The sequence below is a fragment of the Stylophora pistillata genome, chromosome 5 (assembly GCF_964205215.1).
Source record: "Stylophora pistillata chromosome 5, jaStyPist1.2, whole genome shotgun sequence".
NCBI classification, from domain to species: Eukaryota; Metazoa; Cnidaria; class Anthozoa; order Scleractinia; family Pocilloporidae; genus Stylophora; species Stylophora pistillata.
The window spans coordinates 91,287-119,074 of NC_142523.1; the positions used below are offsets into that span (position 1 = coordinate 91,287).

Here is a 27,788-nt window from a genome sequence, read left to right on the forward strand (position 1 = left end):
TCATTTTAAACACGTATTTGGGGTTTAATGAATTACAAACAAAAACTTTTCATCCATAAATTCTATCTGTTAAATAACTATCTGAGGCCATCATGACGTATTTTTGCTCCGTATCAAGCTTCATTCAGAGCAAATATTTTTAAGAGTTGTTCGTTTTTAAACGAGAGTTTTATAGTTACCCAGCAACACTTGCAAACATGAAGAGAAGATGGCACTTTGGAAGAGGCTTATTTTGACTATGTCGGTTTAGTTTTGCAAACGACAACGAAGCCTTTCATGAGGGGTGGAATTAGCCGCTATTTAATTTCAACTCTTTTAACATCATGATATAAATAACAATCTAAGGGATGGAACCGAATGAAAACAGGTTCTTTCAGGAGGATGTACACGTAGCTGACCCGAGCTCCAATGTAAACGGTACTTTAAAAAGGCCCTCGAAATCTCGCTCTCGGGTTTGGGAAAAGGTTGTTTGGTTTACCAGAAGAGCAAAAGGAGGAAAAGACAGCAAAGGTGCTGGAGCAAGCGCTGCTGAGCTGTTGAAGAGCAACACAAGCAGTGGTTCGGACTTTGTTCGTGATCCAAGAGCACTCGAAGTTGAAAAGTCCTCAGGCAGGCATAAAATACGGAAGAACCGAAGCATCAAATATCTGAAACGACGCAAGGTGAGACAATTTGGTGACGATCTTTGCTCAGGTGTTGTTGAAACAGAAGTAAGTGTGCAGGAGTGCGGAACAGCGACGGGGACCTTCCATGATTTTAGCTCTGAGAGGCGCATTTCCCGTTTAGATCGAACTTCAAGTAACAACAGCTTGCTCAATGAAATAGCTAAAGGAATGAACCGTTCACCGCTGAAAGCCAAAGAGAACGTGAAAAGCGTCTTATCTCTTCCACTTCACGATTTGTCACTAAACGAAGGAAGAATTCCAGATAATATCACTTCTCCAACTTTTCCTCCAGTTCGACGTAGTGTGAGCTTCTCCGGCCCAGCTTATAACAGCTGGCCTCGAAAGAAAAGAACACATCTTGAAAACTCTTCAAACGTTCATCTGCTTTCTCCTCCTTTGAAGCAAAAACGCGTCACTAGTTTAAGAAAAGGAGCATCATTCAGTGGATTTGATTCTTCAAGGGTACATTTGAAAAATTCTTCTTTGCCACAGTACAGGAACGTGAAAAGCACCCCTCATTTAACTCCAATAGCACAGGGTGGTCACATTAAAAATCAAAATGGTTCAACTATTGGTGCAATTCACTTTTATAAAAGTCCAGTTCTTTACCAAGAAGAGGCAGCTGTTAAAAATTTCCAACCAAAGATGCAGGAGAAAGTAACATATGACAACTCTTTTTCTAAATGCTCAACTCCTCACAGTTCAATGTTTAAGTCTGACTTGAAAAGAGATGGTGCAGTATCTATTCCATTACCAAGGGGATCAGATATAATTACCCAACATCCTGATACAATTGTTAATCCAAATCATGAGATGCTGGCAAAACATGTGGATGAGAGCAATTTGGTCCATAATGAACACGGCTGTAGTCAAGTTCCCAACAGTTCCAATAACTTAATTAGTTTTACTGTTAGAAGCAGTGAAGGTCAAAACCCAACAATTTCTGCATTTCTGTTAGAGGGAGAATGCTCTAGCAGCTGTTTGACATCTAGTCCTGTTTATTCTTCTGAGGAGGACTTGGAGAAGGAGAAGCTGTTGCTGCCATGTATTTCATCTGAGTTTACAACACAGGTTGATTCTACAAACCAAGACATTGATGGGGTGGAAAAAAATGCTTGTGATAATACACTAAAAGAATACAATGGGCATGAAAATGTTTTCACAAGCCTTGATGGTAACAAAGCTATGGATATCCAAGAGTATGATGCCAAGGTCCATGGATTGAAAGCAGTTGAACAAGATTCAGTTTCTTCCACTGTCACCGAATATAATTCGCTTTCTTCAGTTGTATCTGATGTAATATCCAGTAACAGCAGAACAGAGACAACAGCCCACTGTGATGCACAAAAATGCTCAGCCCTTCCATCTCGAAGACTTTCTTTGGTTGATGAAATTAGAACAGTTGAGATAAGGACTTCTCTTGGTCACCATGGTCATGGGCAAACGTTATGGACAGGAAATCAAGTGATTTGGCAGAGAAAGCCAACTATTAATGGAGCACAGTTTAAGAAGTGCAGTGAGGTAATTCCTTTTGAATTTCACCCTTTTTTTTACCGGATAAATAGAAGTTAGTGAACCTACTGTAGAATATGCCAACTCAAAACACCAAAAGAATTCCAAAACAGACTGTGATAGGGGAATAAAGGCTGATAGTTTCTAAAGAAACTGTTTGGCGCTATGTCAGTGGGGGTAATGAAATAATTTGAATATATCAGCAAAGTTGAAATGGTAAATTGGCCACCATTACGGCTATAAAAGCTGACGTTTCGAGCGTTAGTCCTTCGTCGCTCCGACAAAGGGCTAACGCTTGACGAAGGGCTAACAAAGGGCTAATGCTCCGACGAAGGGCTAATGCTTGAAACGTCAGCTTTTATAACTGTAATGGTGGCCAATTTACCATTTCAACTTTGTTGATATATTCAAATTATATTGTGATAGGGGAAGTTTAATGTAAGCTGATGGTAGATGACATATAAACTAAAGAAGAAAATAACCACAAATAGTCTTAGTTGTAGGAGTTTTGTTGGTGAGTTTCTACTTTAGACTGTACCCTTGCTTGGTCAAAAATCAGTGTCCTCTTATTCAAGAGGTAATTGGTAAAATTTACCCCCTTTTGCAGCTCTCATCAACAGGTAAAAGGATTGCCCAACCAGTTTGAAAATTTCTTCTACCTGGGTGCCTAGAACAGAGGAGAACTCTGAGTAATTAGATTTATTTAATAATTAGTAGAGTGCCAGACCGCTGCAAAGGTGGTTGAGGGTTCCAGATTCAGAATGGAATAATATTGTCAGTTAATAGGAAAGTTTGGTAATGAATCTAATAATGATCCCCTAATTGATATTTTTCCTTAGTCTTATCACTTCTAGACATGAAAGCATTTTCTATAGACTCTTTTTCATTATAAGATAATATGGTTCTATTAACTGGGTTGATAAATAGATATAAATTGGCTACTCTAAAGAGTAAGCTCATATTTCAAGTGTTAGCAAGGTTTGTTAGAGTGAATCACTCACTCTGATGAAAGGCTAAGTTCTTCCAAATGTTAGATGAGAAACTCTTTTGGTGGCCAATTTACATTATCAACTCAGTTGATTAATCAAATTTATTGTTATCTTGTTATATCCCCCACCAATGCAGCAACACGCTTTCTTTAGAAACTTATACCCTTTATTCATTTACCTTTCCCCCTAGATTGTTTAGAATTTGATTTCTGTTACAATCTATAATCTTCTAGTATTACCATTAGGTATTTTTTTCAGTTAGAGTACATTTTAAGGTTAAAGACCTTTTTCGGATCTGTTTTTCTATTTTTAGGATATTTTGCAGTGGTTCCGTGAATTTAATGATGAACAGAAGAATATTTTAATTCGGAAACTTCTGGTGAGTTTCTTACTAATAGAGTGATCTCAGAAGTGTTGTGAAAACAGGTATGTCGTGATAGCTTATTAAAGCAAGGCAGAAGAGATCCAGGTCTTCACATTTCTGTCTTGTGTACATTTTACTGTGTCCCTAAAAAACAGCAATTTTGGGCCAAAAAATGTTGATAATTAACAGTTACGGCTACCATAATTGCAGGTAAAGGATAATTTTGTTTATTACCCTTTCTAATAACACTGGTTAAGTTGTATATGATAAATTGTGTGGTAATTCGAATTAACTTAATTAACTGCCAATTAACATTCTAACTAATTGATTTTGTAAAACTTCTTACATTATGGTTGGTGCAATATTCACCTCAGTCTTAAAATACTGAAATTAGTTTGGTGATCTTTTTTAGTTTGTATGAGGCAAAAAAAAATTATTTTTTTCATGAAAAATTATGCATGAAATTAATGTAAGAATGAATAAAATCATGATGATTGTTTTCAGGGGAGCCTCTCAACATTTCATACTCAACTGTTTTAAAGTAAATATTCATTTTTATAGGGCTTGAAATAAGCTGTTAGTACCTATATCTTTCGTCATTGAGAAAAAAAATTTTAAAGATGTAAGAAATCAAGAGATTTTTTGTGGAGCAATTGCAACCAATCACTGTATAATTAAGCTTTCATACACAGCAAATTATTGTTTTTTTAATTGCACCAACACATTTAAAATAGAATTTCATAAACAAACATCAAAACGTCAGTTTGATATTTTTTACCACATTTAATTGGAATTTAAAAAACAAACATCAAAACATAATTTGATATTTTTAAGATGACGTGAAGGACAGGTAAAGGTTCATAGCAGGTAAGACTGTTCTGAAACTGATAAAAGGAATTTTTCCATTGGAAGTTATTAGAAGGAATGTTTTTTCTTTTTAAAGGAAGAATGTGAGTTGCCGCAGATGCATATGCTGTCTGTTGCAATGGAACCTGTTCTTCATAAAAGCTGCCCTCCAAATTGTCAGGACATGTTGGCTTGGTTACCACATCATGTGGCATTGCACATTTTGTCTTTTCTTGACTTAGGTAAGGTATTCTTATATTGATATTTTTCATGTTAAGGAAATTGCCGCTTGTTTAGAAAGTAATAGGTATTTAAACACCAATATGTTCATTCTACCATGGCAAGCTACATGTAAGACAGTGATTGTTTGGCATTATTTCTACCCTCTTCATTCCAGAGAGGGCCACCAGTGAAATACATGTAGCAGTTGGGCATAATTTATTTGTTAAATTTTTTTTTTGCAATGGTTTTGTTACTCCTGCTTTCTGCATCATAATAATAATAATAATAATAATAATAATAATAATAATAATAATAATAATAATAATAAACAGTTTAACATGGAGAAACACTTAGCTAGAAGCTAGTTTACAGGTTTTCCATGAAACAACTTAAACAAATAATTCAAATTGAAAATAACGTTGTTAAGAATACGGACTGGCTGAAGGCAAACCAGTTGGCTATATTACAAGCATGGCCAAGGATTTGAAACTCGGGGCTACCGTGAAACAAATCTAAGCATCTATAAGGAACAATTGGAATGGACTAAAAATGATATGTACCAGTAATAGAGGTTTTGCACAGCAGCCATGTTGGATGGCAGGAACAATGAAAATATTTTGCATAAGAAAAAATTTTTTTTCCCATGGGTAAAATAATCTATTGTTTCTGCCATCCAACATGGCTGCTGTGCAAAACCTCTATATGAGTCCAATGGATAAAACAGAGCTAGAAAAGCATGAGACAGTTGGCTCCTTTTGTGTGATTTGAAAGGATAAACACAACTTACCTTAGTTATGAAAAATAAGATTGACTCTAAACATTCAGAAGGGAAGAAAAATTCAATATAGATTTTTGTATATATGTTCCAATACTACCACATGAATTTTGGTGTTTAGGCAGAGAGGACCATGGGAATGAGCCAATGCCAAAATATGGACGGGCTAATAATGTTGTGTTTCAACTGGGATTAGTTTCATGTTTAGCGAGGAGTCCACTAGACCTAATGGCATTTTATAGCAAAATCATTTATCAGTGCATGGCTTGTACTTCCATCATTCAGATGACAACCAACTGCAGAGACTTAAATTGACTTCAACAGTGAAATTATTGAATTGCTGTTTTTTTATGAACATTTTGTGGTAAAGAAACAATGAATATTGGCTGACTGCAGTGGCTTGACTGTTTAGCACCCCATCTAAGTGATTACTTTGGTCTGGTTCGCAGCTTTTTTATTCCTTCAGTACAGTAGGTCTGACACAGAAGTTTCAATACTGTAAATTTGAATTATTTTTCTCCTAGTGAGTTTGTGTCACTGTAGTCAAGTCAATCACACATGGAACAACTTGGCCAGTAACCCCTTGCTGTGGCAAAGTCTTTGCGGGTAAGTTCTATAAATGCCTTGTTTTTAAATCACTAAATGTTTGGTGTTGTAAGTTACTTGCTTGGTGCCCATTTGTTGGAGAAATATTGGTCCTTGCTTTTGATCTTTCATATTTTGGAAAGGCCTATTTCACAGTCTAGGAAAAAAATATGTTATTATTCTTGGAAACTTTTCCTGAGTCAAATGCATTGAGAGGGGTCAGTAAACAAAAGCAAAAATCTTTAAAGGAGAACCTGAAACTAACTGAATATTGAGTATCGTTTGGGAATAAAGAAGAAAAAGTTCCAAGGGAACCAAAGTATTGTTAAAAATAAAAGTTAAATTTCTTGACAAGAGGGAAATGATGAACAAGTCAGAGGACTGAGTGAAGAATTTATTTGACATCTTTCAGTGCTAGTCTAGAAACTCTAAACAGTAAGGTTCCAACGTTGTTAGGTTTTCAATCATGGTTATGATAGAATGTAATGTTATAACTGTTTTCCTGTCTATAGGTGCCCTGGCTGGCAGTTATCAAGGATTGGAGAAGAGAAAGAAAAAAAGAAATACACTATGGATGATGGAACAATTCAGGTATAGGACATCACTGTCAATCATTTATCAAGAAATACCTTTTCAATAAGTTTTTAAGTTCAATGATTGTACAGGGTTTGGGTGTCATTCAGAAGGTATAACTATCAACTGAAACAGTTGTTAAAAATACTGCAAATATAGTAAGTATATCACAATTATAATGATTGTCCAAAGTTTCACTTTTGTTCTGTATTAAAATTATTAATTTAAGTGAGATAACTAATTAAGTTTTTATTGATAATAAACTACCATTCATGATTGTGTCATTAGTGGAAAAAGATGTTTGCATCAAGGTATCTTTTACATCAGAATTGGTTAAAAGGAAAGTGTAATGTACGAACATTTGAAGGCCACACACAAGGTAAGCTTCTGGTTTGTGTATATTGCCTTCTTTATGCTGTTAAAGCAGTATTTCTTTTTATGAATTACTGATAATGATTTCCATCAGAAATGATAATTATTAATTTGAAGATTTTGAATGTTTTTTTTGACAGGAATGTAGTTTTTATTGTAATAATTAAGGTTCTCAGTAAAGAACTCTTGACTATTAATGTTAATAATAATTGGCGGCAAATTTAATTTCACAATCATAGTGATATAAAAGATTTTTCAAACTTGACTTTGAAGGACAATCTAAGCTAGTTGAGGAGGGTAAACAGTGGAGAACATAAATTTAAAATGACAATATTGAATCATTTTGGATAAATTTGTTGAATGCGCAAACTATAAAACCACGAGGTTAGAAAAATTTATTCGCAGTGAGGATGAAAATGAATTGGTTTTTGTTTGTAGGTATCTCGTGTGTTCAGTTTGATGACACAAGGATTGCGAGTGGTTCATATGATAAGACTATAAGGGTCTGGGATATTCAGAGTGGTGAGTGTGATGTAGTGCTGACTCTAGCTGGTCACTCAGGGACAGTTCGATGTTTAAATCTCAATGGCAACAGATTGGTCAGTGGCTCTGTGGATAGATCCATTAAGGTATGTTTAAAATCAGCTACACTTTGTTTACCCTTTGACCCCCAACAGTGACTAACATCTAATTTCTCCGTACAATATCACCCCTGAATCACACATTAAGGTCAGGAGAATAAAGGAAATGATCACCAACTAAAGAAGCTCTTGATTGTTAAACAAATTCTCCTTGTCAGCACCATAGAAATCTATGGACAACAGTTTGGGGAATATGTACAATGATGTTAGGGTGTACAGCATTAACCTATGCTTATTTCAAATACTGTCAATTTTTCACCTTTTAAAGGTATGGGATCTGTCATTTAAGTCATACTGGAGTGGTGCTTCATGTAAGGTGACTATGGTTGGTCACATGCACACAGTCCGCTGTCTTCAGGTAAGGAGCCTCCCACCTGTCTCCTTTCAAAAATTTGGAAAACTTCTCCCAGCTGTCTCACCAAAGTCCCCCACACAGTGTTATAAATATATCTTATTAACCAAGCGTGAGGGCCGTACTGCGAGAATATTGGCCGGAGGTTTTGACAGTACGGACCTTGCTGCGCTCGGTCCATACAAAAGAGATCAAGGGCCGATATTCTTCCAGTAGGGTCCCAAGCAGGCTTGGTTAATAAGAGATTTATTATACAACTGAAGTTCAAAGGGACACGAGTGTGGTATCATTTGGGACCATTCGGGATAGTGCCCGGTCCAATACTGAGAAAATATTGACCGGCAATAGAGCATTTTGATTGGTTGATTTTAGTTATTGGCCCTCTGATTGCCCAAGTTGTGTAATAAAATGCATTAGAGCATAAATTATTCGTATGGAGAATATGCAAGATAAATGCATCTTTATCATTATGATGATTATCGATGTGCAGTGAAGGACTTTTCCTATATTTATCTTTATTAGCCTCATCTAAGCAATGAGAGACCAAGGGATGGATAGAATTTGAAACAGTTCTACAAACCTGAGAGGCACAGATTTAATTACTGACATTGTTGACATACTCTCATCTTAGTGCACACACTTTTTTATTTTTTTTTCATTAACTGGTCTTGTTAAGGAGGAATTTTAAAACTTATAATTATAGGTAACAATGTTTTAAAATGAACGATTACTTGCAATGTCTAACATGAATGTTTTGATAAAAAATTCATTTCCATTATTTTTCCTCTTTCACACCAGGTTGATGATGAGAAGGTTGTTAGTGGTTCGTACGATAAGACCCTCAAAGTCTGGGATATTAGGACTGGAAATTGCCAGCTAACTTTGAGGTAGTGTTTACTTTTAGTTTGTTCAGTGTTTTTGGCATTTGAAAGTAACTGTTGAGTAATAACTACGACATCATTTTATCATTCAGGGGTCATAATGCTGCAGTGCTATGTGTTCAGTTTGACGACAGAAAAATAGTGTCTGGATCATATGACAAGACTATTAAGGTAACTAACTAACTTCTAAAGCTAATAAAAAAATATATTAATTTTTTGTTCATTTTTAGTAACTAACAAAGATTTAGTAATACATAGTTGGTTTTTACCTGTCTATTTTTAGTAATATAAGAATTATGCTTGGCTACTAAACTACAAAGGACCCAGGAACAAACTAAAGATTTCCTGTCAATTCTTGTAAAACGTTCTTGAAAATCTGAGTGGAATGAAAAAAAAATACTGTTTGGTTAACTATACTTTTCCAGCTTAAGAATTTAGAGTATTTTCTCTCTTCAGTGCTGGTGACTTAATGTATGTATGTTTGTATGTTTGATGAAGCAACCAAAATATTTAAAAGCAACTTTCTCAAGACTCCACTTGTATATTTTTCCCAAATTCTTCATCTCCAAAATTTGAGTTGCCAGAGTGGAGGTGTGGCTTATCTGCAAGTTCACACATTTTTACAGTACTCAGAAAATAGAAGACAATCTGACCAGAGTCTTTAGTACTGGTAATATATCACTGGATCATGTCACCTAGCTGTAGAGCATTACAAGTTATATATCTTATTAGACATTTTGTTGTGTAGTAAAAGGTAAAGTCTGTTTACGAGGCTAGTGGCCCACTAGGCCGGTGCTTAACTCTGGTCTCTGTAGCATGAAGCGACTAGTATTTGTACTCCCCCCTGGATGGGATGCCAGTCCATTGCAGGGTTACCCCCAGTATTAAATTTGCTGGTACCCATTTATACACCTGGGTAAAGAGAGGCACTGTGAGAGTAAAGTGTCTTGCCTAAGGACACAACACAATGTCCCGGCCAGGGCTCGAACCCGGACCACTCGATCCGGAGTCAAGCGCACTAACCATAAGGTCAACGCGCCTCCAAACGAGCCCATAGGGCGAGTCAAAATACAAATAACGAGTAAAAATACTCAGCGATACTACACAACAAAACATCTAATAAGTTATTTATTATCCAACACGCCAAACGGTTATTTGAGTGCGGGCGAATTTCGTGGAATTTTATTTACCGGGAGCGTGTGACAGAAGTATGGGAAGCAGAACGGAATTGGCACATTGTCGTGTTGCTGTTTCTATTTTCTTCAATAAATGAAGAAATTTCCAGGTCGTCTAGCTGTTTTTCTTCGTTCGATTCATCTAATAAACTTGGATGTATATTTGCCAGCCATTCTGACTCTTCGTTCTCGGAAATATGATTTAAATTGTCCGCTTTTTGTTTTTTTTGTAACTACAATTCAACTCATCGCTTGTGTGATACAAGAAAACCTGTTGAACCGGTACTCTAGAGTACAAATACCGTGTGATATTTGTACTCATGTATGGGGTTATTTGTACTCTAGGAAGTGTAGTTGGATAATAAATATATCTTTTCAGACATTTTGTTGTGTAGTATCGGTGAGTATTTTTACAAGTTGTGCCGTATTTTGACGGGCCTGTAGGGCAAGTCAAAATACAAATAACGAGTAAAAATACTCAGCGATACTACACAACAAAATGTCTAATAAGTTATTTATTATCCAACATGCCAAACTGTTGTTTCAGCGGGAGAATTTCGTGAATATTTATTTACGGGGAGTGCGTGACAGAAGTATGTGAAGCAGAACGGGATTGGCGCGTTGTTACGTGGCTGTTTCTTTTTTCTTCATAAAATGAAGAAATTTTCTGGTCGTCTAGCTGTTTTTCTTCGCTCAATTCATCTAATAAACTTAAATTTATATTTTCCAGCCATTTTGACTCTTTGTCGTAGGAAATATGATTCAAATTATCCGCTACTTATTTTTTTTTTTTCGTAACTACAATCCAATTCTTCGCTTGCACGATGCGAGAAAACCTGTTTAACCGGTACTCTACAACAGATGAGTACAAATACCGCGTGATATTTGTACTCGTCTATGGTGTTATTTGTACTCGTCTAAGTGTAGTTGGATAATAAGGTGTGTTATTTACAGGTGTGGAGTCTGACAGAGGGTTCATGTCTTATGACACTGACAGGCCATCATGATGCTGTCACTTGTTTGAATTTAACATTTGACAGCAGGAAGGTTATCAGTGGCTCACTGGATCACAATCTTAAATTTTGGGATCTGCTAACTGGAAAGGTAATCAAATGATTACAATAGTTACTGTTTACTTGTGTTGTGTTAAGAGTTTGTAGCCTTTCCCTGTGAATAACCTGATATTGTTTGATATAATTTTTATCTTTTTTTATCTATTTCAGTGCATTGGCACTCTGGATTGGATCAGATCTGAGGGTCACACTGGTGTTATAAGGTATTAAAGTAAATAAGTGGGAATTGGAATAGGAATTTAACAATGGACATTCCACAAGGTGGCTCTTCTTGTCCACTGTTTCCAGGTCAAATTGGAATTTAGAATGTTGGTTTTTCTGGAGAGAGGAAAACTGGAGGACCCAAAGAAAAATCCTGGGAACATGGACAAGAACCAACAACAAAGTGAACCCTCAGCTGGCCATAGTGGTGGGAGGTGAGGGCTCTCACCACTGGGCCATCCTTGCTCTTCAAGATAAGATTCAGATGTATATGATATAGATAGTACTTGGTTCATATTTTTCTCAACTGCCATCTTATGATATCTTGTGTGAAACTCTTTTGATAGATGTCTTCAGACAGACAGTTGGAGAATAGTGAGTGCTGGTGATGACAAAACACTGAAGGTAACATTGTGATTCTAGTAAGCTGCTGTTAGTAGGAATTGACTAGGCCATAAGTTTTAATCCTTCCACTCCCAAGTTGTCACTATTAATTCTCCCTACTTTTTGCCAGACAATTCTTATGTGTTTGGTGTGGAGAATTTGGTATTGGATCAACTAACAATTCCCTAGTTGATATTTTTCTTTGTTCTCATCACGTGTCTGCTAGGTATTGTAGTGATATTGTAAGGAGAAATTATGCCTTGGTCATCTGTGGAAGTTATTGGATTAATGTAATTTTCCTGTGAAACTTAACACCAATTTGAATTGAATGACGGATTATAGTCAGTGCCAGTGTCATTGCAATAAAATTGTGAGTCAAAAATGTGAATATTACAATTGTTTTTCCATATTTTCTCTTCTGGATCTTTGAAAAACAGATGTGGAGCTTGGAAAGTGGACAGCGTTTGCTGACATTACGTTGTCACACAGATGGAGTGACATGCTTACAGTTCAATGATTATAGCATTGTCTCCGGATCTTACGACAAAACCGTTAAGTTGTGGGACTTCACCCCTTCACATGAATTTCTGACTCCTGGCTGAGCAGAGAGCTTCGATAACAGAGGATTCAGCCGGTCAAGGATATTTTGTTGCAGGCATTTTGCAACTGACACTCAATTATTGCTGAAATTGTGTCATGGAACTTACCATTTTGAAGTGTACATGCATGTACAACAGCAATTTGCTTTAAGTGGGGAACTTTAAGATAGAATTTCTCATCACCTTCCCTTTATCCTCCGTTGCTTTCAATTATTGGACTCAAAGATTAATTTACTACCACATGTGTCACTTCAACATACAATTTTTTTGTGAATAAACCCTGAATAAACTATCTGTAGAATAAACCCTGTGTACAGCAGTATGAAGGCAAGTTACTATGAATCAAATCTTAGAATTAAAAACCTAAGTAAGACTTTAAATTTTTGGTGGTGGCTGCCTGTTTGAGCAGAAATAGTTGACGAGTTTATTTACAGTGGTTTATAAATGACAATTATAGAAATATTTATTTTAGAACAAAAGTAAACCAACAGAATTTCTCTCAGGGTGTTAAGTCAAAAATGTCAAGTTGTGGGACTTTACTCATTCATGGATACATTTATTTTACAAGAGTGCTCTCTTTGTTTGAAGTATGGCACGTATTAGACAGACTCTTTTCCTTGCTTTGTTCAGTTTTTAACCTTCCACATTAGCAAAACTGAGATGTTCACGTGTTACTTAGGGCTCCATGTGTAGGGAATACCCAAAAGTGAAAAAGGGGAAAAGATTTGAGTCCTATTTTGGTGGAAACTTTGAAGGGCTATTTTTAAGAACTAGAAATTAATTTTTTATGTTTTGATTTGGTACATAGGTTAGTTCACAACTCATAACCATTAGTTTGATTCTTTGTATGTGATCAGTATTTTTGAACAAAGGAATATATACAGTGAAGAAATGGAATATCAAAGACCATTCAATTTTGCATCTAAAATGTGTTTCCTTTAATTTGCTGCGAAGCCATTTATTTTAGACCAGGATAAAAAATATCTGATGTTTGGGTTGTGTTCACCTTCAGGGTTCTGATGTGTTTTACTGCCATTTTTTTACATAAGGATTCTGTTCCACATGCCTTAGTCCTTAGTTGGGTGAATTTTATTTTTGTACCAAAGACTTTGTTAATTTGTACTGTGCTGGCGTTAATATGCATGTAAAGTGGCTGATCATTAGTGTTGAGGGTCACTGATCAATGGAAATTACCATAAGGCTATTAAAGTATTTTGATCTCACTTGTCTGTTTTTTTATTTTATTTTTAACAATAAAAACAAAACTACTTATGAAACTACTCTGAGGGCCAACATTACTCTGTCAAGGGCAAACATTACATACAACACTAACTTGCTAAAATTAACAAAAACTATACTTAGGTGACGATTAATTACTAAAATTATACTAATATTTTTTTCTGTTTTTTTCTCTGGGTACTCCGGTTTTCCCCTCTCCTCAAAAACCATCATCATTTGAATTTATTTAATTTAGAGTTTATTTGCATTTACACGACCCCACAAGCTGTTTAGCTTTAAACACTATCGTGTCTAAATAAAGGTGTTATTATTATTATTATTATCATATTTGTTTCCTTGTGTTTTTTTTCTATCCAACTTCCTCAACCAATTCTAGATTGTTTTCAATCTATAATACTATTGAAATGTTGTCCATAAACTGGCCTTAGGTAATTAGTGGCAAGTGGATCAGAATTGTGGTTCTTATCAGTCACTTTCAGTTCAGTCTCCACCAAAATTCATCATTTCCATGGTTCTCATACTTTCATCGCACAAATCAGGTGCTCCAGCAAGATTTCTCGTCATTTCATAGCACTTGAAGTGTTATGATCAAATAAGAACAAGTGTATCGCGTAAAATCTTAAAAGTAGCACATTGAGAACACAGAACAGATTTACTACATGTACACCACGAAATTACAAAGAAAAACACGACATATGCTGATAATTCATCTACTTAACACGTATACACAGCTAAAAAACAAACCACAAGTACAGTAGTGAACACAAAGAACGTCAGTCACAACGTAAATAAGACAAAACGGTGACCATACAACCACGAAGAACCCCACACATAACAGCAAATGACAACATTCTAAACACGCGGATAAGTTCAATCGAGTAGACGCTGGGGAGAGAGGATATTTCTCAGAAAGACTGGACTCTATAAATGACAAAGCAATATGGCGGACGAGAGTGCCAAAAGTAAAGAAGAGATTTCGTCTCAAAAACCTACTTGTACTTTCTTTAAAAAGGCAAATAGGAATCGAAATGTGCGGAAGAGAAAGGCTGAAAAGTCAGACAGTGAAGATGAAGATGTTACAACAGTGATTAGAAAGGAAAAAAAGCCGCTTTCTAACCCAATGTTCCAGAAGACTGATGGGTTTGATTCGAAGTCCAGACGTAATCGTGAAGAGTTAGACGATGACCTTGACGTTACGTTTAAATCAACGCGTTCTGCAATGCGAACAGGACCACAAGATCTTGGAGCCACAGCAACTGTGGAGATTGATACAGAGTTTGATCGAGACGCACAGGCTTTGTTTGAAAAGAGTTTGAAAACAAATCAAGAACTGAAGGGTCAGGAGAAAGACGATAAACAGTACAGGGGATTGAACAACTACATGACATTCTATGAAAAAAAGGGGAATGCACAGGGAAATGCTGCTAGTGGAATGGTCAGGTAACGTGTACCCAGGGGTGAACCGTAGACAGTGAAGAAGAGATCTATTCTTTAGATGGAGTCTATGCTAATTCAACATCTCACAGTCAGGGTTTTCTTTAGGAAATGTAAAAGATGTGCTCCGAACTGAACAAGCTAAATTATATTGTGCTTGTGTAGCAAGCATGGCTAGTGTGATCTGGATGTATGCTTCCCCCAGAAAAATTTTGAAAATTGAAACTTTCTGAAATATTATTTCCACCATTCTGGTTTATATCCTTGGATATCCCCCCAGTTCTAGCTGGGTGAAATTCATTGATGTGATGCACAGGCAAAAATATTTTAGGGATTATAAACATCATTACAAATTGCTTTTTTCTTGATTTAAGAGGCAGGGCTCAACATTAACGGTAGCCAACTAGCCACAGACTGGTAGAAATTCAGTTTTGGCTAGTGGTTTTCGGTTTCTTCCAGCCAGTTTGACTAGTAAACAAACTGAAATTGTTGTAACATCTAAGTTGTCACCAGCCACTTGGCTAGTAAGTTGAAAAGTTGTGTTGAGCCCTGAGAGGGTAACACTTGATAATTTCGGTAAAATTGAAGAAGAGCTGCCCAAAATATCTGTCGGCCAACTGTCGGCCAACTGTTGGTGAGCAAAACACAGAAAACACAACAAAAACACAACAGAAACACAACAAAAACACGAGCTCGTACAATTTTGTGTCTTTGAAAAAATTTACTCGTATTGCTAAATCTAAGTAACTAAATTCTTCCAATTTCAGTGGAACGAAATGTGTCAGTCAGATACTACACATGAAGTTCACATAAATGACGATCCATATGGCCAACAATGCCTCACACTCGAAATCTACCTCTGTCATGTTTGTCAAAATTCATTTTGAGGTAATCTAAGTAACTAAACTCTTCCAATTTCGTGTTTTGTATTGCTAAATCTAAGCTGACAGTTGGCCGATAGATATTTTGGGGAGCTCTTCTTCAATTTTACCATAATTTCTACATATATTAACACAAACCTTCCTCTGTTTCATCAATTTTGGTTCTTTCATCAGGTTCTTGATCTGAATCAGCTCTTGATAAGAGTTGACTCAAGATAAACTCACTTTTCTTCAACAAGGAAATTTTTTCTTCATATTAACTGGGTTAACTTTAAGATTCCAAGCATACTCTGTGCAATTGGGATTGTTACCCGTGGTGAAACTGTTTGATCAATATTTGCCATTTGAAGTGTCTCATTATACTAAAGCAAATTTAAAGTTTCAATTTTCAAGTTTATTACTTTTTAACAAATGGTAAACACCACAGCATATACTTTTGAATTATGGATGCATATGGGAGGTTGCTAAGCATGAAAGAAGCATAAGAGTCACACAATGCGATAGCCCACACGAGACTCTAGCTTCTTGAAAACTTCTTATGCTACATTGTAGCAAAAGAAGTTTTCTTTTATTTAACAAATATTGCATGACCAGAAAAAACAAGCGCATGGAAAACTAGTTTTTGCATTTGCTCACGTCAGCAGCATACACCCATGGGCAAATGGTAGATGCTGAATTAACCAATCAGAGCACTCCTATTTCTCCTCGCAATGTCACCCCTGAATCAAACGTAAAGGTCTCAAGAATAAAGGAAATGATTATCAACTAAAGAAGCTCTTGATTGTTACACAAATTCTCCTTGTTAGCTTCCTAGAAAATGTATAGAGAACTGTATGGAGAATATGCATACTGATGTTAGAGTGTCAAGGGTTAAGCTTATGTTTAAAATAAGAGAGATCCATAATTGATTGATTGTCTTGGATTTTGGTAGGCCTGTAAGTTGGGTTATCATAGTTGGTTATTTACTGTCTGCTCACCATAAGTTATCATAGTTGGTTTTTTACTGTCTGTTCACTGTTCAGAGACATTTTTAATTTTGAAACCTAATCAGAAGATTTCATATTTTTTTAACATTTTTTTGCTTTCAGACAAGGACCTATCAGAGCACCAGCAAATTTACGTGCAACCATTCGTTGGGATTATCAGCCAGATATATGCAAAGATTACAAGGAAACTGGTTTTTGTGGATTTGGTGACAGCTGCAAGTTTTTGCATGATCGCAGTGATTACAAACATGGCTGGCAACTTGAACGGGAATGGAAAGAAGGAAATTACAGCAAACAAGATCCAAATCAGTACGAAATTGCAAGTGATGATGATGATGATCTTCCATTTGCCTGTTTTATTTGTCGAGAATCATTCACAGCTCCAGTTGTCACCAAGTGTCAACACTACTTCTGTGAAGCATGTGCTCTTAAACATTACAAGAAAAGCAAAAGGTGTTATGTGTGTGGTACGCAGACTAATGGTGTGTTCAATCCGGCCAAAGAACTTATAAAGAAATTGAAAACCATGAGAGATGATGAAAAGGAAAAAGAACAAGAGGACAATGACGATTAGGGATGAGAAGGGCAATTATTTGCACTTGTTCGTAAAATAAATTTTTTAATGTTATAATTAATAGGAAACAATGGTTCACTAACTCTTTAACTCCTAACAGTGTACCACTTCTAAATTAAACATTAAGGTAATGAGAATAAAAGAAATGTTTGTGGACTACAAGAACCTCTTGGTATCAAATTAAGTACCCTGGTCAATATCTCAGGAAATATATGGAAAATATTATATATAGATATTGGAGGGTGAAGGGTTAATTTTATTAGTGCAGGTGATTTTGATAATGGCATGCTATTGCCAACCATAGATCTTCTCCCTTTTAGGAATTACCCTTCTCTAAACATTTAGTTTGGTAGCTCAGCGGTCGGTAGCTTTGGTATGAGTTTGCTATAATTATTAATATCTTCAAAACATTTTGCTCATAGCAAACTATTCTTGGTTATACATTGCAAGTCAATTTATAGCTCACAATCTTTGTTAAACATGTGAGGCAGACTTCTGTGGCAGTTGTGGAATTATCTCTGCTAAATGTGCAACCACTGAGCTTACAATTCTGCTCTCCCCCCCCTCTGTTACCACATTTCTACTCCCCCCTGCCTAATGGCAATACAAAAATTATTACACATACAAACTGCCAGTCTGTAAAAGTAGCTTTGCAATTGGCCAGATAGGAACCTCTTGTTTCACCTCTGTTGTTGTTTTTTTTTTAACATATGACTAACTGCCTCCTCAGGCTGGTTAGCTCAATTGGTTAGAGTGCCAGACTGTTGTGTGGGAGGTTAAGGGTTCAAGCCCCACCCGGACCAACACTCAGGGTCTTGAAATAACTGAGTAGAATGTGCTACCTTTCTATAATATCAAGAAATGGATAGATATTGTAGTCTTCTCAGATAAGGACGAATAAACCATAGGTTCGGTCTCCTGCAGGATTAGGGGTAGGAGTCGTTAATTTCCCACACACGAGATTACTGTGTGATGGATGTCCTCCCCTGGGATGGGATAGGTGGGAAGATAGCAGGTCCACATCAGCAAAATAGCTGTCATAAAACTCAACCTGCTCAAACAAATAAAAATGAGATGAGATGCAGCAACATGGAATCTGTTGTTTTGTTAAATTGGTTTGAATTCATTTTATATAGGACATTTTTGAGGTTGCTCATTTGCTAAATAATAAATTTGGAAGGTTTCACGGGGGCATTGCAGTTAAACATTTTATGCAATTTTAATTATTGTAGACATGTTAGCTAGATCAATCAAATCAAAGCTGACAGTTGCATAGTAGTTATAATTTGACGGGAAAATGTTGTTCTTAAGCTGATTGTATTAAATCACGTTCTAACCCAGGATATTCAAAGCTGTATGAATATTTGAATATTTTCACTCTTTTCTTTTTGTGGAAGATAATCTTTAAAAAAAAATTCTTGCCACGAGAGTTAATTTGAGGTGCCCCAGTAATTGACGTTCGTGAAATTTGATTGGCAGCTGTTAGCCGACCGCTTATCGCGCCGTTGTGTTGCGCTTTGTTTTGCTGCACAGTTTCTTTCTTTGAAGACAATTGCGGTACCTTCACGTACGGGAATGGTTGAACTTATTTCTCAGCCATGTTTAGAAAACACGAGGCAAAGAGGTGATTGATAAGATTATTGAGCAGAGAAAAAAAATGTAAATCGGGGAATTGGAGAGCTTGATTTGTTGGCATGCGAAAACTGATAGTAATAGGGTTGCCTTTTGGTCGTTCTCCACAACCTCAGCTTTTCTTGGAGGAAAAATAACGTATTGGATTCTCTACAGGCTGTCAAATGATAGTTTATAAAAAGGTAAGAGTATCCTTTTCATCTAACAGGCTAGTAGTACCCCCTTTAATAAACAACTGGCTTTCCTCTTGACTTCGTGTGTTCATTAATTTTTTTGCGGTTTTCATTATGGAATACAGCATAGGAGGAAAGTTGACCCGGTCAAGCAAATCTTGGCTCGAATCGACGAAAAACAGAGCAAGGTAAAAGAAATCCTTTAATTGCATGGTTTAGAGGTTTTTTCTTGTTACTCTTATGATCATAATTAATCTTAATCCCCGTGGCGAGTTCTTTGTTATCTACTCTCGCTGAAGAGTAATTTGATTTCGTTGTCTGCGATGGACATCATAAATAATTCGCTCTTTCGAATGAATTAGCGTCTAATGATAAGATTGAGCTTGAATCTTAATGAAAGTGCCTTATTTTTTAAAACTGTTGCTTTGTGTACTTTTGTGTTTTCTGAAAATTCACACTAAAGAAGGAATTTTTCTGTGTTAGGCGACTGGCTCAGCGCCGACTTGGTAGCCATAGAAACATGTCTCTTTCAATTTTCATGAATTATAAACCGAATGTAATAAAATAATCATATATGGCGTAGATATGGTCTTTTTATTCGTTAAATGAATCAAGTATTCTACTTTTTAATTGTCAGTTCCCTGATTTAAAATTATAAATTAAAATATTTTTCTGAGGGTTTGGTTTAAGGATTAACCCTGATATCACAGACACTACATATAGTAAGAGATTTTTCTATTGGCTGCAACGATGTTTGGACACGTACTACGACGATATGATGTAAGTTATGCGATATGATAAATTAAGGAAGGTTAATTTGCAGTAGAATATTGCGTACTATATTAGTGATTGAAGGGGTCCGAATCAATCTTCTACTTGAATATTTGTTATATAGACTGGATTATCATTATACTCAAGAACTGATGTGCATGAACCAGCTAAAGAAGATGTTCTACCCCTGGTACATCCTTTGAGTGGTAGGAATTTTTCATTTTTGCTTTTTCACCATTCAATATAATTGATTACTCTACAGGCAGAAGAGTTACAGGCAACCATTGGTTTTTAAGTTTTCTTGTGCTATCTTGACAATTTTTCAGTAAGGGGAGATGCTGTGGCCTCATGGTTTGTGCACTCACCTCTGGATCAAGTGGCCCAGGTTCAAGTCCTGGCGGGGGGACACTGTGTTGTGTTCTTGCACAAGACACTTGACTTGCCTCTCTTCACCTAGGTGTTTAAAAAAATACTCCTAGTTACTTTGTGCTACAGAATCAGATTTAAGCGCCAGCCCAATGGGTCACTTGGCTCATAAACAGGCTTTACCTGCCTGTTTGACCAAAATAAAATTGCCAAGCCATGAAATGAGCCCAGATTCTTGTCTTGCCACCAGGCATGCTTTCTTATGCTGATTAATGCCCACATCACTTTGTCTGATTCAAGTTCTAATTACTCTGATTGTTCACATAGGATTTAAAAAAAATACTCACAACTTCATGGAGAGCTATTTGTAAATAAGTCAGGTAGACATAAGGGGTGGTGGTGATACAGACATTCAGCCTTTTCAAGGATTCCTCAAATTTTATAGCGACCTGTGAGGTGTGGGCCTTTTGGACAAGGTTAATTCTGTGTTTATATATGTTTGTGGACTACTATGATGAACTGCCTTCTTCTTCTTTCAGAGGCAACCTCTGTGTCAAGCAAGAACTCTTCATTTTTCCCTGACCTGTCAGCTGCCCGCCAGAAGGCCCACAGAAGGTAAAATTCCAAGTTTGCTTTGCAATCAAGATTGGATTTTGGGGTGGTGATGCTAAGAACTGTATCTGATTGTAGTAGATAACTATAATAGTCCAGGAAAGGCATACACACAGACAGTGATAATTTTTTTTTTTCAAAGAAAAGCTAGACATAGTTACAAAGTACTTTTCAAAGGGTGAGCTGGATGGAGAAGCCAGAACTCTGTACGTGTGAGCAATGTGAAGCAACACAAATAAAATGAACTGGGCCCAGTTGTATAAAGGGCAGATGTAATGCTATCCAATGGACAAATCGCTATCCAATAGATAAGTGATAGCAAAACGTATAGCATTATGTAATCCAACCTGAGAACAACTGGAGCCTGATGTCTATAAGGGAGCTTATAACCTTCCCAACCTCTTGAACCGGGGGGGTCATGGTACCACCTTTGACGAATTACAAAATGTGCACTGCTGACCAAGTTACATCATGAACTCAGTTGATAATACCAAATTATCTTGTAATATCCCCACCCATGCCATGCAGCACCACAGTTTCACTGGATGGGATGCTAGCCCATCACAAGGTTAACTCCTAGTATTTCATCATGCTTCCCTGACAATAGTCCATTTTACAGTTGTGTGCTTGGTTGCCAAGCCTTTGGACGGGAGTGAGGCTAGGGGTGACCTTGTTATGATACAAACCTTGCTGCCTTTCAAATGTAAATCACTTTGTTATCATGCTAACTAGATACAGGTCTCTATCACGTCAAGGTCACCTTTAGCTTCACTCTGAATCAAAGGCTTGGCAACTAAGTACACAACTGTAAAATGGCCTATTGGCCAGTATCCATTTATACTTACTTCTGGGTGGAGAGAGCTATCGTGAGAATAAAGACTTTTCCATAAGTTAACTCAGTCAGATCTAGAACCCGGGACCTCTTGACCTGCAGTCCAGCACATTACACTTTGAGTCTCTTGGTATAATTTCAACATTACCTCAATTGTTTTTCACCTGCTAATAAAAGTTGGTTTAAATCTGAAAATTTTCCTTTTTCAGATTAAATGCAGGCTTGCAACATGCAGTGGATGGTAATGATCAGAAGGCTGTGCAGTACATGCAGGCCAAGGCAGACAGACAATTAAACCTGACATTTCCTCCTGCCAAGTCACAAGGAATAACAGCTGCTGTGAATCAAGACAGATTGGGTTATTCATTTAGTGGCTGGTCTGGTAGTCCTGTAGGTATCTTTGATCTACACTTTATTCAATCATTAAAGGGTTTGATTGCCTGAGGAGTTCTATTTCTAGTTGGGCTGTAATGTGGCATCTGGAGCATGAAAATATGGAAGAGAATATTAATACAATCCTTATGTTCAAGGCAAAAAAGAACTTACTTCCTTGTCAAATACAAGAACTATTTATGTCAGAAGTAAAATGCGATAGAAGATATTCTCTAAGAAATGCAGATTTTAGAATCCCTCGCTTTAATACAGTAAAATATGGTAAACACTCTATAAGATACTATGGCCCTCTCCTCTGGTCAAAACTTACAAAAGAGTTACGCAGTGAAGAGAGCCTGCACGGATTTAAGAGCAAAATCAGGAGAACGGACATGACTGTCATGATTGGTGATGGATGCAAAAAATGTGCGCACTGTAATAGTTGATTTTTAACTCTAGGACATTGATAAATAATTAACTGTTAATAGGTTAGGTAAATAATTCTGTAAATAGGTTCCAGATTTCTTATTTTTAAAGCTTTTACCCTGTGTCCCCAATTAGTGCTGTGCGCTAGGTTTTCACGACACATAAATAAAGTTCACTACTACTACTACTACTACTACTACTACTACTGCTACTGCTACTGCTACTGCTACTGCTACTGCTACTGCTACTGCTACTGCTGCTGCTGCTGCTGCTGCTGCTGTTGCGGCTGCTGTAGTCATAGCCTAATTAGGGATTTCATGGTTATCTTTCCACATTTGCTTTAGTTTTGTCATTTGGTAATTCGTCATCAACAACTTTTCAAACTCCAAATTAAAGAGATTCCAAGAGTAGATAGTGTCACTGTGAGAGACCAGGCCACTACTTGAACTACGAAGACCTGAGTCTGAAGGGAGCCAGTCAATCTCCCACAATAACCAGAATCCTGGCTTAGATAATTTATGTGTATTTTCAGTTATCTTTATTTCTGTTTTATGTAACCTGTTTAGCCCAAAGAGCATCAATGGCACAATGTCTTATATTAAATTGCCAAAATCTTACAAATTCCATCACACCTTTTCATACCAAGCTACGGATAACCTAACTTGAGCAATAAGCTCCTAAAGTGCAATTCATTCAGTTTTTTACCTTTTATTTTCTTAATTCTGTAGTCAGCAGGGGTGGAAAATCTTCGTTACAATTCTCGCACAAGTTTGAATCCCTTTGGATACAACAGACGAACTTTGGCATTTCAACCAACTTCACTAAACTATGTTGTGGAATGGCCTGAAACTTGGCCTTTGAAGATCATGTAAGTTACCTCATTAGTGCAGCTCTGTACAACAATCATGTAAATTAATGCCAACTGATACAAGAATGCAAATAACTTCACATTGAGTTTACTTTTTCTCTAATCTGCACTTTAATTTTCTTATTTTCCAGGAGTCTTGGCAAAGGAACTGGACCAGCATACAGACGAAAGACAAAACCCAAGTGAGTGATTTTTCAGTGATTTTCTTCTAACTTCCCATTCATTATTTTAAGCCTAGGACCTTTATTATCATCCAGTGATCCTGGAGATCAACCATGAAGCAAGCACTAGCATGTGCTAAGAAGTTCACCCTTCAGGAGGAAGGGGAATGGAGACCCCATAACACACAGACGAATAACCACCATGTGTTTCTCAGTTTTTAACACTTGTCTTTTTGTTTTTGATAGGCCTAAAGCTCGTCACAGAGTGCACTTTGAAACCTCTCCAGTCCCATGTACTTCAAGAATAACTTCAAACAAAGTATCTACTGAAAATCTAGATGATACCTTACAAGATCAGACTAAACTGGTTTTACCTGATATACAGAGTCCTTCACCAAGTGTAACAACAGGCTCAACTCTGCAAGGACCTCATGTTGCAGAATGTTTCATCCATAACAATCATGCTGAGGATTTATCTCAAGGAAGGGAACATTCATATGGTGATGCTGACAGAACCATGCTCAGTGTGGGAGAAGGACATAATTCAGATATTTTAAGAATGTACCCAGACTCAAGCTCCATATCTGAAGATGTTTTTGCCAGTGTGATGCAGGGCAAGGTGGGTAAAATTAATTCATCTTTTTTGTTTTTCAGGGAGAACTTCTTGCTTACCTGATTGGTTGTAGGTAACCTATGATGGATAGATATCCCAAACAGGGGGATTTGCAATACTTTAAACACTTAAACTCTCAAGATCTGATTGTAAATTCTCCCTCTGGTTTCTACACATTTCCTTGTGAATTGGTTATGAGAATGTAGTGATAGATCAAGATAACAACTTCTGCCTGATAAGTTTCATCATTCTCTTCATCTGTTTGTTGGATAATGTACGGCTATTATGGGGAGAAGTTATATGTTAATCACTTCTGGGAGGTAAAGGGTTAACCACTTGGCTTGATAGCTAACCTGGCCTGTATCAAGCAGACCAAACTGTGAGTGAGTGGCAACTTGAGGATCACCAAGAGACTTTGTTCTCAGGAAAAGGGGATAATCTTGTGTCAAACGCAGTAACTCTCCTCAACCATCAAAATGAAAGTTAGCTCAAAATGCCATTTGTTGCCTCTTTAAACTAATAGACAGCCGAAGAACCAGATGACGAAGAGAGGCAGCAAGCTGGCAGTGTTCCCCCATGTACCCCGACTCCTGTCAAAGATGAGATATTGGATGATGCAGCAGAGAGTGTTGTGGATTCACAAGGGGGTAAAGGCAAAGTGAGTAACGAACAATCACAAGATCGGTTGTTGAACTTCGTGACAGAGATAGGTACAGAGAAACCTGCAGTGGATTACATGCAAGACATTTGACAATTGCAGCTACGCGACCTTAGAGAGGCATGCTTGGAATACATCCGCTGGCCAGAGACAAAGCAGGCACCTTGTATGAGAAGTCAGTGAGAGCTCCAATAACGCTTAACTTTAAACTTTTTTTTTAATTAGTCTCGTGTTTAGAACAAGTTCACGTCCTTAGTTTCATTTGGAGAAAAACAGTACATTTAATTTAAAGTGTAGGTTTCTAAAGGAACTGCGGTACTGCATGCACAGGAGGTATTAGAATTCTCTTGTTACAAGATAATTTAGTTTTATCAACTGAGTTGATGATGTTAATTGAGTTTGTAGAGCTGACGGTTTGAGCTGTAGCCCTTCGTTTGAGCTTCAGAAACTCTTTACGGTCGCCGATTTAAATTAAATCGACTCAGTTGATAAAACCAAAATTAATGATGTTGAGGTACATTTTTTTTTTTGTTAGCATGGTCGTATAACTGTGCCTTTACAATTGCAAAGCAATTCTGAAAACTAGAGAGGGTCATCAAATGTTGATTTACAAAAGGTGACTTACGGCTTTTGCTGATCAAAACTTACAGATATACTATTCCAAAACAATATCATGTATGAATTAATTTTATGAATTCCACAAGAGTGCTTTAAAAGATATTACTGCGTTTCAGTATAAGCTATACCACAAGAGTGTTTTTATAGGAGATTATATATATAGATATAGATATATATATATATGTAAACATAGAGAAGAGCATATTCAGCTATATTTTACCTTTTTTTTCGTGAAGACAAATTCATATGTACGTCTCATGAGATGGCTGTGGCTATGGTGATAAACACGCCACTACATGTTTTCGATAATAGCAACGGCAAACGGCAAAATCTCCACTTTCCTCGTCCTTCCTCTAAAGCTTTTTTTTTTGTATCTGACTTTTAAAGAAACTAGAAAAATTGTAACAGATGCAAGAAGTTTCACTCAAGTGTACAAATTACCTACTGCTGAAAGCAGACCGTATAAACAATCAATGGTTACGGCGAAGGCAAACGTTAAACTGAATAAAGGCTGATAGTTTCGAAAGAAACTGTTTGGGGCTGCGTCGGTGGGAGTAACGAAATAATTTGGATATATCAAGAAAGTTGAAATGGTAAATTAGCCACCGTAATGATTACAAAAGCTGACGTTTCGAGCGTTAGCCCTTCGTCGGAGCGAATGTTCCGACGAAGGGCTAACGCTCGAAACGTCAGCTTTTGTAATCATTACGGTGGCTAATTTACCATTTCAACTTTCTTGATATATCCAAATTATAAACGTTAAACTGAGCTTGCTATAATTACCACTTGTTTCGCTTTCTAACCCTCAAATTTTTCTAACAGAAAGATTAAAAACTTACCTCATTCACAGCGAGCAGGTTTTATGATTCTGTCACAACAAAAGTAAATATTGACACTACTTTAAACTGTTTAAAGGCACTCCGGAAAAGTTTGATTTGCCGTTTGCCTTGCGCTAAAACGTGACATTTATATTTGTTTTTATTATTGTAATAGAACTTTTTAATTTTTTTAACTTTTTTTCGATGGCATGACATGCATCATTACAAGGCATAAATAAGTGATTATTCCAGATTTCTTTCTTGGGTTGCGTAGTGTATGGGTAGCGTAGCGTAGCGTATGGGTAGCGTTGATCTTGGATGTGATGGTGAAGGGGGAAAAGCTGCGAACAGGTTTTAAATCTATAGAGCCTGTTGTATGTTAGCTATCAAGGTTCCTCAGAAGCTGAAACCTGTTTATTCGCGCTGAAGAGTATTTTCCCCTTGCAGCGTCTGGGGAATCTTTCATAGTCAATGTGTAATGTGTACATTTGGGGAAAAAGCCGCCCAAGAAAAATGGTTATTGACTGAGTTGGGTCAGACTAAGTTGATTGACTGATTTGTTTGGCTTTCAGTCGTGACTCACGGACCCAGTGTTGTCAAAAAGATTTTGATCAACCGGACTTTGATATAGTACATACCCTCTGCTGAAAATTGAGCTACGCACATTCGGAATAACTGACACGTATGTAAGAGTAGACAGTGAATCGCACCTTGACAGCTCTGTGAGCCGTGAGATCTTGTTCGGCTCCACCAAACTCCGTCATTACGTACATAGTATTAGCGGAACCCAAAGGCTTAATTTTGGTTTGAAATTTGCGTTTAAAACGCACGCATTTGAAATTTTTATGGACTTGGGTCTTTTTAAAAGTTTGAGGTTATTGCTTTATTGAATAGAGATTTATGACATATTTGAAGGAAGTTGGGGATTATGTCTTAGAAACGAGGGGGGTCCTTGCGGTCACGAACTCCACCCTCCCGTCCCTACTCCCCATGCGCCGGTCTCAGCGACGAAATTGACTCAGCCATTGGCTTAAACACGAAGGCGCTCTATAAAAAGAGCATTAGGTCCCACCAGACCATTTGTCAATCAACCGTCGTGTGCACAGGCAGCCCAAGCTCACTACTAGAAAAGCGGACGTGACTCTTAACGTGTTGCGCAACGTTTTACATTTATAAAGGTTTGTAGGGATGTTATCGGTTTGCCTTAAAAGAGAGAAAAAAATGTCTTGTTTTGAAATAAAATGGGCTTACCTTATTGCTTTGTTGTTTTCTTTGTTGATTCCGAACGTCTCAGGCCATTTTGAAGCGTTTTCGGCGAGTTAGCGCTATGTTGGGTAGCAGAACACCAACATAGCGCTAACTCGCCGAAAACGCTTCAAAATGGCCTGAGACGTTCGGAATCAACAAAGAAAACAACAAAGCAATAAGGTAAGCCCATTTTATTTCAAAACAAAACATTTTTTTCTCTCTTTTAAGGCAAACCGATAACATCCCATACAAACCTTTATAAATATAAAACGTTGCGCAACACGTTTAGAGTCACGT

General features: G+C 37.0%; 3 protein-coding genes across 3 annotated transcripts; all 3 read left to right on the top strand.

The window, feature by feature from the left end:
- Positions 1-35: 35 nt before the first annotated feature.
- On the top strand, positions 36-13,432 carry LOC111332730 (uncharacterized). The gene is made up of 14 exons (XM_022938182.2): positions 36-2,186; positions 3,480-3,545; positions 4,474-4,618; positions 5,898-5,979; positions 6,471-6,549; positions 6,820-6,910; positions 7,342-7,532; positions 7,813-7,902; positions 8,695-8,783; positions 8,870-8,948; positions 10,907-11,056; positions 11,176-11,228; positions 11,574-11,631; positions 12,048-13,432. Exons 1-14 carry the CDS (start codon positions 348-350, stop codon positions 12,210-12,212), a joined length of 3,177 nt encoding a protein of 1,058 aa, XP_022793917.1. The 5' UTR covers positions 36-347; the 3' UTR covers positions 12,213-13,432.
- A 927-nt stretch (positions 13,433-14,359) lies between these two features.
- LOC111334316 (E3 ubiquitin-protein ligase RNF113A) lies at positions 14,360-17,488 on the top strand. The gene is made up of 2 exons (XM_022940053.2): positions 14,360-14,888; positions 16,852-17,488. The coding sequence occupies exons 1-2, from the start codon at positions 14,389-14,391 to the stop codon at positions 17,321-17,323; spliced, it is 972 nt and encodes a 323-aa protein (XP_022795788.1). The 5' UTR covers positions 14,360-14,388; the 3' UTR covers positions 17,324-17,488.
- Positions 17,489-18,810: 1,322 nt separating this feature from the next.
- LOC111334226 (uncharacterized) lies at positions 18,811-26,487 on the top strand. The gene is made up of 9 exons (XM_022939950.2): positions 18,811-19,137; positions 19,254-19,316; positions 20,024-20,105; positions 20,805-20,880; positions 21,919-22,099; positions 23,236-23,375; positions 23,507-23,557; positions 23,783-24,155; positions 24,673-26,487. The coding sequence occupies exons 1-9, from the start codon at positions 19,120-19,122 to the stop codon at positions 24,898-24,900; spliced, it is 1,212 nt and encodes a 403-aa protein (XP_022795685.2). The 5' UTR covers positions 18,811-19,119; the 3' UTR covers positions 24,901-26,487.
- Positions 26,488-27,788: the final 1,301 nt, after the last annotated feature.